The following is an 11,471-nucleotide window of genomic DNA, read 5'->3' as shown; positions in this document are numbered from 1 at the left end:
CAGATTGTTTCAAAAAAAAAAACAAAAACATTAATTTAGTTTATTTATATAGCCGCTCTGGAGAAAACAGTGATGCCATTATCCAGATCAGTTCAGTTCTCATAATGGTGATGCAGGCAGATCAATAATATTGGTGAATATTAAGTGTCCCCACTTCACATGCAAAATAAAATTTATTTAATAATACCCACTAGTGCAGTGGTTCTCAAACCTGTCCTGGCACACCCAACACTGCACGTTTGCTTTCTCTCCCTAATCAAACTCACCTGACTCATCAGCTCATTATTACATGGGTTAATGAGCTGATGAGTCAGGTGTGTTTGATTAGGGAGAGAAAGAAAACGTGCAGTGTTGGGGGTACGCCAGGACAGGTTTGAGAACCACTGCACTAGTGCATTCAGATTTATAGGCACGCACAGGTTGACAAGGACCAGTCCGTGCCCACTCTTACAGAGCCCTGGTTTCTTTTGTCTAATCATCTCATCTGTTTGTTTTCAGGCTTTTGTACCCATCCTTTATCACTGAAATATTTTACAAATCAATCGGTTCTTTTAAGAGCCAGTTTCTTTTTCCTCCTCTCTCTCTCTATTTCTCGCTTTCCTGTTTTTTTTTTGTTTTGTTTTTTTATGTTTTTACTTTATCCTTCAATTATTTCTATTTAAAAACATCTACAAATGGCATCAGAGTCATTACAACAATTTAATGAATGGCTGGAAGCAACAAAAACCATGGCTGATGAGTTGGAAACCCAAAAAGTAAAATATTTCATTATTTCTCTATCATGTTATTTACCTACATTTAAAAGAAAACGCCTCTGCAAATGCTTCCCCAAAATTTATCATTTAGTTTTTACTTGCAGACTAAAAAGAAAAGGAAAAAAAAGGGAACTGAAGTCTCCAATGTTTCCTGGAGGAAGAGAGACCAGCATGGGTACATCCTACCACAACGTGTTCAGAAGAGTCGATCTGGTCAGTAAAATACACTGCATACTGTTGTTCACAAGTGTCTAAGCTTTTGGTCAGCAGTGATGTTTTCTATATCATTACGTGTGTTTGCAGTTAAACCTGCCGGCACTAGGGAGATCTCAGAGGTTGAGGAGGTGCAAATGAATGATATTCCGCAAGAGGTACCAAGTCTTGGTAAGCATATTGAATTGAAAGCCTAAATAATTTCAGCTTTTCTATTTAAATTTAAAATGTCACCATATAGGCAACTATTAAAGTATGTAATTCCCATTCCTATCATGCATATGAAGTGACAAAACCATATAAGAAATTGCTAATTTGCTTTATTAAAATGTATTATTGCAACTGGCTTTTTCCTTATTATCATTTTATTTTTTATTAATTTAGATCAAAATCTTCAGAGGCTAAAACACCTGTTAACTTCTGTCGCTGTCTCTGCATCAGTGGAAGTAGAAGAGACACCCACCATGTCTGCATGGACCAAAAGACAGGTCATCTCTGAAAAGAAATTCAGGGCTGCAATGCCAGAGATCTTGAATTGCATGTTGGCTGCAGAGACAGTAACCCAGCATTGCTGTCAACAATGCAAAACTGTTGATGCTGTTGTCCGATGCCTAGACTGTGTTCCCTCAGGAAATCAGTTTTTCTGTTCATCATGTGACATCGAGATCCACAGAAAAAATGTTTTCCATGATAGGGAAGCGATGTTTGATGGTTTTTTAAAACCTATTCCACCAACATCTGTAGTGGTGGTTGATGAAAGGGGCCAATATCAACTCAGTGAACAAGGTATGTTCATATAATGTAGTAGGTGCCCTCTGCAGTTTCCTTTTATTTAATTTTTTTTACTTAAATGTGTAGGCATTACTGATATTACTTTCTGAAATTTGATTTACTGCAGTGTGTATGCTTCCAATTCCTCCACCAATGCAAATCTGTTCCTGTGGTCTAAACCAAGACTTCATAATTATCCCAGGAAAGCAGACTGTATTGGTGACTATCAACGGTATGTTTTGTCACTTCCTTCTACCTTTTTATATCCGACCAGATGAAGTCAAGCATAATAATGGCTTACTATATTATTTTGTCCTGTGCTGTACTAATACAGGTCAAATAGTAAACACATGTTTGTTTTAAGGTCCATACCACCTGTGTCTGCCTTGTGTAAGCTGTCCACTTTGCTCTTCCAAATGGACTCCTGGGATTAGTGACTTGCTTTAATACAGATACTGGCCAGCAACCACTAGCTGCCAAATGCTGTTTAAGTTTGATCTGTTCACATCATTTGAGCAGATGAAATTAGCCAGCCCAGCTTTATCCCAAAAAGCATTTCTCAGAATGCTTGAACATCGATGTCTTTGCACTGGTCTGGTAAGGGCTGTTTTCATTTCCAAAGTGTTTGAATTCCAGACTTTAAAATCTTTTATTAACCAAAATAATGCCATCCTTCTTTCCAGACGGGTAGTATTTGCGGTGATACCTTCCACAGAGTCTTTCGAGAGTTTGCCTTCTGCAATTTTAAGAAAGAAGATCTGTGCCTGATGGAGCCCTTTAAATGCCCAGCATGTACACCAGACATGCTTGCTATATCTGCAGACGGTAATAGAAAACATTACCGGTTCAAGAAGTCCAAAGGGTAAGTGAAGTGGATTTTATTTATTTATTTATTTTTTTGGATATAGGGTGGTGCAGCGGTCTTTTTGTGTCCATGCTGCATCTCCCCTGTCACCCAGTGCTAGATGTGATGGGCTCTAGACCCCCCATGCCATGACCAAAGGAAAAGCAAGTATAGCTATTGGTTGGATGGACTGATAGTTATTTATAGAGAAACTATACTTCACCTTATTGCTGTAAAAAATAACAATCATTTTGTGACATCTAAACATTTCTTCAACATAATATTTTTTTGGCTTATTATTATTATTATTATATAATTATACTTTTATTTGAAATTCATGGAAAGTAACAAAATGTGTCAAATGTGTGATTGCTTCACATTTAAACGTAAATGCTTTTACAATTTAAAAAGTGTTTTGAAAGATATAGCACTGTTTTAAACAAGCTTATGATATTACAGTTCTATGAAAGCAACCTGGTAAATTGTTCAGGAACTTTGTCTCCCTTCTGTTGCCTGAAGACACAAACAAAAATAACGTTATTTATTTCTGTACTTAAAACAGTATGTTTTTTATTTCTTACACAAGTTAATGCCAAATTACAGTATTAATTTCCACAGGACAAATACTCTAAACACAGTGTTCAAGATCAAATGTAATTCATACAGACTAAAATGTTTGGCACGTTTATGGTTAATTGTCATATTAATTTAGGTGAATGCAACGTTTAATCATTTTTATGTAATTGTGTTGACTTGGCGATGAATTCCTCTTATTTAACAGGACAGAAGAACCATCTCTTTTTGATGGACTGTTCATTGCACAAGATGGCAAAGTATCTGCCTTTGTTGACCAAATTAGAAGCCAAATGTTAAGTGTAAGGATTTATTTAACTCCATAACCCTTCTTTTTGTTTAATTTTATTTTTTCTTGTCCTGGGATTACATGTAACATATTGTTTCTACTTTCAGAGGACAGGTCATGATGTTTGCGGACCGGCAACATTTACAGCAGGCAGAGAAGTAGCACAGAAGTCCAGGGCCAAGGTGGATGAAGAGGGCCTTGAAATAGCTGTGTGCAGACATGGAATCTTGCTGCAAGGCTTGAACCACTACCGTGGTGAAATATATGCCTACCCAATGTTCCTGCAGAAGGAGCTGGCACAAGCTGCAAATGCAACATTCTTTTGTATGGACATTGCTTGCAGGTAGATAGCCATTGCCAAGTGATAACTGAAGTTTGTACTGATGTTTTACCTTTATTAATATATGTAATGCATGGGAACAACACCATGACTAACTAAAAATCACACTATATATATATATATATATATATATATATAGATATAGATATAGATATAGATATAGATATATAGATATATATATATATTATTTATTACATGGCTTGGCTGAATTCCAATGTAGAATGCGGTCTGTTATTTCTTGATCGAAGTATAACAGACCGTTGCCATGAAAAACAGCGCGTTGCTATGGACGCGGAACGGACTATTTTCTTTAGCGGAAGCAATACAATCGTTTTTAAATCAATAACCCCTTTTTAAATCAATAATTCGCGGCAAATTATTTATTTATTTTGTAGGTAGCCATGTAATAAGCGGGATAATGTATAGTGAGCCGGTTGTTATAGTGAATAACAACCCCTTCAGGCTGATTCAAGCTCCGCTTCGGGATCCCGATCAGCCTGTCGGGGTTGTTATTCACTATAACAACCGGCTCACTATACATTATCCCTTACATACATATATATATATATATATATATATATATATGGAATTAGAAAATGAATATGGCTACTACCTTATCAGTACTGATACAACACATTACCATACATATGACTACATACTGACATGTGTCATAGTGTTATTTGATTGGTTACAGGAATTGTACTAGTCATTTAGATCCTGGTTTGTCTCATTACCAGTTTTGCAAATTTTTCCATTACAGGTACTGGCCTTATTTAGAAAAGATGGCAGAAAAGTTTTCTGAGCTCCAACCCCTTACCACGATGAAGCCTTTTCTATCTGTAATGCATGCCAAGGCTCACACTGGCAAATGTGAGGTACTGTGTGCAAGCTAAGTTTACGTTTTAATGTTAAGTTTTTTAGAAACATAAAAAAGTGAGAAACTGTCATATAAGTGAGATATACAAAATGTTTAGTGCTGGGTATCCTCAAGGACAAGTTTAAAAACACTTATTTAGTGTGTGTGTGTGGATATGGATATATCTCTATCGGTGTATATATATTACACCCACACACACAATGCTTATGGACTTTTTAAATATAATCAGGGGCGGACTTTACCATTAGGCAAAGGTCGGCAATTGCCTTGGGCCCCGAGCTACCTAGGGGCCCCCAAAATGCCCTATTAACTTATGTCTAAGTTTTTTTTTTTTTAATTATATATTTCTAAAACTCCATTTGCGAAAAATGGCATCAAATCATTAGTGTCGCAGACAGGAGGGGCCCCCCCCGCCTCACTACATTGGATTATTCCATTATCTCACTTACTGCGCATCTGCGAAAGTGACAAGGCTGTGCCAAAAAACTGACGGAGAAAAAGAAGTGATTGACAGACAAGAGTGTACAGAGTGACAGAGACAGAGTAAAAATGAAGCGAAGCTAGCTACCCAAGCGGTGCTGAAAAAAGGAGGAAGCGGGAGGAAAGCAAAAAGTCCGTAAAGGTGCGCGGCGCGAAAGATAAACAACACGCAGTAACAGGAGGACTGGGAAATACACAAACAGAGCAAGACGAGTCTAAACGCGAAAATTTAAAGTTTCGAAGTTACCCAAGCGGCTCAAATAAAAGAAAAAAGTGAAAAGACGCTGATAAGTATTATTACGGCTACTGTTGGGGATACAGATCAGGAACAACAACGTCCAAGTCCAACGCACAGAAAAATCGTGAAGCAAAGAGGACACGGAGATCGACAGACAAAACTGAGCAGTTTATGAATCATGATATTTAAAAAAATCTCAGCTCTCAGATTCTGTCAATTCTATAACGAAATACAAACAATAAATACCGTTTTGCCGTTTTAATGTTACGTGACAGATTCCTTTAGCGGCACGTGAACTGATCATCTCTAGCTAATAGTAAATAAACACGAATTAACAATGTTGAAAGATACAGTATAAGTTACCGAAATGTATATTCCTCTTTCATAATATCGATCAATAAGTGTTTTTCAACCGTGGAAAGCTGTAAAACAGCTGGAGAGCAATCGTCACATAACTTTACCTCAGGAAAGCCATTTAATTGGCTAGAAAAATAAGAGCTATTATAGAGAGTATTTGGCTAAATATGTGTAGGCTACTATATTACTTATTTTAACCTTAAATTATACCAGCTGATAGGGCTTTTTTTTCTTGAGAAAAAGTAACGCCTATCTTGTGAAACGTTACCTAATATTTATCCAAATAAGTCAATATTGAATCAAATCACAAGAATTGAATCGAAATGGTGAAATTTGTCAAGCAAAAAAAAAAAAAAAAAACATAGCTTACCAGAAATTGTACCATGTAGGCTAAACATTGTAACATGTTTCTGTTTAGGAGTAAAGAAGTGTATGCAGGGTTTAAAGGGGACGTTTTTTCTCCTCTCTAACCTTTACATCCCCGTAGATTAGCTTTACCTGCCTATCCACCATTCAGTCCATACATATTTTTTTCGCTCTCTTTTAAAGATTGGATGGGGAGGGGGCCCATAGCTCTACCTTGCCTTGGGCCCCCGATTTGCTAAATCCGCCACTGAATATAATTAACATTAATATCATTAATTTCAACACTTTTACAACAGTACTGATCATTCTGGTTTAACAGCAGGGTTGTTTGTAGGATATGCTTCCTGATCCCTTCCAAAAGTTCTAACTGCACAATTGCAGTTGTGAAAGCTTTTCTTTCATAGTTATCCTACCTCAGAACATTTTATATTTTCACATATTGAACATATCAAAATTCAAATTCAATTGATGATACACAAACTAATAAGATTTGTATGATAAAGGTCTTGATCTTATTCTTTGGAGCAGGTTAGGTGGGGCGGTAGAAGCCAGGAGGGTGCAGGAAATACTGTTGGTGAAGAGGTGGAACAGGTCAATAGCTTCCTTTCAAGGGCAGCTCTTACTACAAAGTACATGACCAAGTCAGGTTGGTTGAAAAAGGGTTAACCCTTGTGTTTGACACAATGCTAGATTGTACCATTGATTTGTTCTTATTGTTTTTTTTGTTTTTGTTTTTTATAGGCAGAGGAGATATGATAACTGTGCTTGCCATGGGATGGATAATAGGAAGGTGGAGTCTCCACAAGACACTGGCGAAAAGATTTGTCAAAGTAAGAATCCTAGACTGCATGTTAAGGTGTTTTCTGGGCCCTGGAGACACTATGACTGTGATCGCGCTCTCCCCTGCATTTTTTTCGGGGGCATTTGTGGTTAATTTTGCAGTGATAACTATGTTTTCTGTAATTTTTTATATTTTTTAAATAGACTACACAGAGAGCAGAAATGGAAGCAGCCAATCTTGAGTCTCAAGCAGGAGTTACACATCTCTTTGGAGGATGCTGATCGGTGGGTGTGTGATGTCAAGCAATGGGCAGCCACTGGTATGTAACACGCTGATGTATACATTTCCATATATATTTTTCTACATTTTTGTAGTGATACTGTGTTTTCTGTAATGGTCGACTTTGCTTATTTCTGGTTTTCAAGAGAGACACAGGACTCACAGTAGGCAGGAAGAGCTCCAGAGTGAAATCGATGAGATTATTTTTTCCATCCGAAGAAAGAAGCATGATCTGTATCGACAAAATGGTATTTGATACTACATCACTCAACTTGCATGTTGTAATTTTAATTTGTTAATTTTTATTTATTTTTTTAACTTACAGACAGTAACCAAACAAGGCAACGCAAACGGAGAAGACTTGGTGAGCTCAAAAAGACACTCAGAGAGAAGATAGTGCTGTACAACACCATTCCTGGCTGTGAGGACAAAATTGACACCGAAGCAGCATGCAGTCTCTCTGATGATTTTATTCTGCCTTGGGAAGCACAAGGAGATGGTAATTAATGTCTTGTGTTTTTGTGCTTTTTTTAAATTCACAAAATCCAGTTGATTGTTAGTTTTTTTTGATTGCTAAACAGTGAGCACAACTGGAGTCACATGTGCAAAACTCTAACTACAGTCTGCACAGCAGCAGTTCATGTGGACCAAACTCTAGTTCATTTTTCATTGGTTGAACAGTTTTTAAAACTCTACACACTTATCCCTAGCCTGACTACGTCAGACTTCCTACTTCCGCTCAATTTCATTTCGCTTCTGTAGTCAGTCTGAGATAGCAGCTTATCTTTCAGTTTTCCAGCGGCCTTCGGACGGCCGGGCCAATCATTGAACAGAGGGCGGGCTGAGAGCGTGACGTAGACGCTGATTGTACTGTGGATGCGTAGATTTACTTCACATAATCTGCAAAAGTCGTTCACAGCCATGTTCACTCCGGTATTTCGCTCGATGGTTTTGTTTTCGCATCATACATGTGTTTACAGTGGAAGTTAGATGCGGCTGAGCATGCGCATAACACACGCCATAACCAAACGTTATGTGATTGGCTTACGGGTAACCAATGATTTTAAACTTCAGACAAGCGCCCCCTAGCAAGAGAGAAAACACTTCTCTATTATGCCATTCCAGACTCTGTCTACAAAGCAAAGTGAAGTAGCAGAGTTTGGTATTACCAGGCTAACTTATCCCATGACTTCAACCACAACCTGCACAACACTGTGGATTTACTGTGTTCAAATGCTAACACACTGCTGTCAAAACTGTGAACCACACATTCAAAAAAGAATAGATTTCAGCCTTTTGCCTTTCAAACACTGCTGATTGCAATTTCAGCTGAAAGGCTAAGCAGGTGTCTTGTTTTAGACTTGTTAGTGAGAACACACACACACACACACACACACACACACACACTTTGTTTCTACCTTTTTTTTCTCATTACTGTAATTCTGTAAATTACTACAGACTATTGAAGCAAACTGCTAATTTTCATTTACCTTAAAGAATTATGTTTTAAAAATTTAAATAAATCATCTGAAAGAATGCCACTCTTTTCTTTGAAGAATATTTTACTTTGTATGAAGTCACTGAAATTGTTCAAACTGTAAAGATGAAAAGTTAGTATTTTCTGTATTGGTGTTTGATGCTAGTGTGTGTTCTGAGTGACAGTGTGTGCTATCTCAGTGAGGGTTGTGCATAGTGTTTGGCTGCACTGAGCCTGTTTTGAGCCATGTGTTAAGAGTTGTGTTGCTTGGAGTGAGTTTTGCAGGTGATGTGAACTGTTTAGCCCAGGTGACTGTTGGTAGTGCAGACTGTAGTTAGAGTTTTGCACATGTAGCTCCAGTTGTGCTCACTGTCGTTTAACAATCGAAAAAAAACTAATACAAGTAATAACACTCAGCAATTAAACACTGCCACCCAGTAAAAAGCTGCAGTAGCCCAACATATTTAAGAAGAAAGCCATATCTATTTTGAAATAGCAAAATCCAACCCAAGCATGAAATAAACTCTGCCTACCAATTAGATATCCACCATCATTCAATATGTCTTGTTTAATAATAATAAAAAAATATATAATAATAATAATAATAATAATAATAATAATAATATTATATATATTCTTAAATGAGCATTTCTTTAACTTAGTTATATTTTAGTGTGTTTCAATTGTTTTCAATTGTGTATTGGCTGCATTATTATATGCATACTTAAGGGATGATACAGTTAGGATATTGTCTATATTACTACCCTTATACATTTTATAAAGTTCTTCATCAATTTTATTCTCAAGGTGCTCAAAATGACTAGTGAAGAACACTGTGCTAGATGTAAAGCTGAATATGTTTGTTAGAGTTTAATTTTTTTTTCCTCCACTTTTATTTTCAAAAATAGTGGTGAGTCTCCGCTTGAAGAGGCGACTGTTTGACCAAGTCATGCTGGTCAGGCGCATGGAGGAGGAGAAGATAATAATCGTAAAGGAGATGACTCAGCATTATCAACATCTAAAAAAAACATTGGACAAACTGGATAGTCTTCTTCGGGAGACTAAAGAGGACATCAAGATCCATAGTATGTATGATAAATGTTTTTTTATCTAATGTGCAAAAATATGGTGATGCCACTAACCAGGATGTTATAGTTTCCTGTAAATATTGCTTCAAAAAAATAACAATTCTTAGCTGTTATTTTTTGTTTTGTTTTTATGAAATGCTGCTTAATTATCAATGTCAACTTTCTTTTCACTTTTTACCTCAAGATCCGCCTAGAGAGCTGACCGAAGAGGGACACAGGGGGCTCTACTGCTGTATCTTACACAAGCGGCAGATTCTCCAGCAGAAACTTGCAGCACCTATGGCAGTGTCAACACAGACCCTTCCTTCTCGCTGGAGGAAGATGTTGAAGAGGAGAGTGAGGACAACAGCAGTCCAGAACTTTCTGAAGAAGAGTTTTAAAGTTTTAGCACAAACATTGGAAGCATTGGATTCATCATCTTCCCAAAATCAGACTTGAGTTCTAGTCTGGAAATTAAATATTTTTCAGAAATAATTAAAACAAATAAATAAGTAAAAGTCATTCAGGCTACTGTGTCTGTTGTTTTTTACAGAAACATTTTCTAACTGCAGCAGATTTGAATAACAGAAGGGTCTACATTATCCATAAACTATTCAAGTAATATTTGAATATCAAATATTCAATATAAAATAAGCAAATAAATAAAATAACAAATAACTAGCCTAGAAATAAAAGGGAGGGAGGGTTATATAAAAATTTAGTTAATGTAGACTAATATATATTCCTTTATTTTATGGAATATTCTTTGATTTTAGAGTTGCACATATCTTTTCAAAATGTATACATTTGCTCTTAATTTCATGTTATCTTCATAATGTAAAGTACATTAAGAATATATTATATGTATAATATAAGAATATATTATATGTATAAAAGGACATTTTTATATAATATATTAAACTGGGGATTCTTGCTTTATCCAAAAAATTATTGCATTAAAAGCTGTAATTCTCATCATTCTAAATAAATATACATCATTTTTATTAAGTAGCATAGGTCCTATACCCAAAACTATATTTTGTATCTTTATATATTTAGTTTTTTATAAAGAAATCTTCCCTGAATTAGGCTACTTCTGTTCACTGAAGTACTTCTGTTCTGTTCACTGCATCTTATCTAACATCCTAAAGATAAATTATTATAATTAGAAGATATTTCTAGTGTTATAAAATATTGCATATTAATTTTCCAAGCAAAATGTATATTTTAGTCAGAATTATTGCGCTCCTATTCGCCGCGCATGCGTGCAGCGGCGCTCGTTCAATATGAAGATTAGCAGTAAAATGGGTACATTTGCTCGACTTTCTAACATTTACAGATGGAGAATATAACTGTAAAATGTAATTTTTGAAATGAGAGGAAAAAACATGTCACAAACGCATAAAACAGCACAAAATATACGCTGTTTGATGGTGGATCGATTTGATCCACGATCGACCTCTAGGGCTGCTTCAGAAACGCGTGCACACGCAATTATCTAGACTTGATAAACCTGGATCAAATTAGTGAGATTGCGTGAACTTCAATTACCTTTTATGGAACCACTTTAGCCCCAACTTATTTGTTAGGCTCATTCAAGTCCGGTTTTGGAGTTTAATCCCCGCTTTCAAAATACTTGCTGTTGTTGACATTACTAAAACTGCATAGACTTTTATGTTTCAGTTTTACAGGTAGGCTATTTGCATGCAAAACATGCAATCAACTATTTTACACTAAATGTCTTGGTTGGGAACTGTCCACATG

The 11,471-nt window shown here is 36.3% G+C and overlaps 1 protein-coding gene and 1 long non-coding RNA gene across 2 annotated transcripts; both read left to right on the top strand.

The window, feature by feature from the left end:
• Positions 1 to 364: 364 nt before the first annotated feature.
• LOC308686468 (uncharacterized protein) lies at positions 365 to 3,607 on the top strand (the record flags this gene model as incomplete). The annotated part of the gene is made up of 7 exons (XM_081394889.1): positions 365 to 755; positions 860 to 968; positions 1,059 to 1,139; positions 1,353 to 1,754; positions 1,867 to 1,958; positions 2,423 to 2,601; positions 3,553 to 3,607. Exons 1-7 carry the CDS (start codon positions 675 to 677, stop codon positions 3,605 to 3,607), a joined length of 999 nt encoding a protein of 332 aa, XP_081251015.1. The 5' UTR covers positions 365 to 674.
• Positions 3,608 to 7,166: 3,559 nt separating this feature from the next.
• Positions 7,167 to 7,618, top strand: LOC308686469. The gene is made up of 3 exons (XR_014029604.1): positions 7,167 to 7,203; positions 7,310 to 7,411; positions 7,489 to 7,618. It is a non-coding gene; the product is annotated as an uncharacterized lncRNA (long non-coding RNA).
• The last annotated feature ends 3,853 nt before the right edge of the window (positions 7,619 to 11,471 follow it).

Source organism: Scardinius erythrophthalmus (assembly GCF_964197995.2).
Source record: "Scardinius erythrophthalmus genome assembly, contig: HAP1_SCAFFOLD_593, whole genome shotgun sequence".
NCBI lineage: Eukaryota > Metazoa > Chordata > Actinopteri > Cypriniformes > Leuciscidae > Scardinius > Scardinius erythrophthalmus.
The sequence above is the reverse complement of the archived record's forward strand: the minus strand, read 5'-3'. Positions and strand labels throughout refer to the sequence as shown.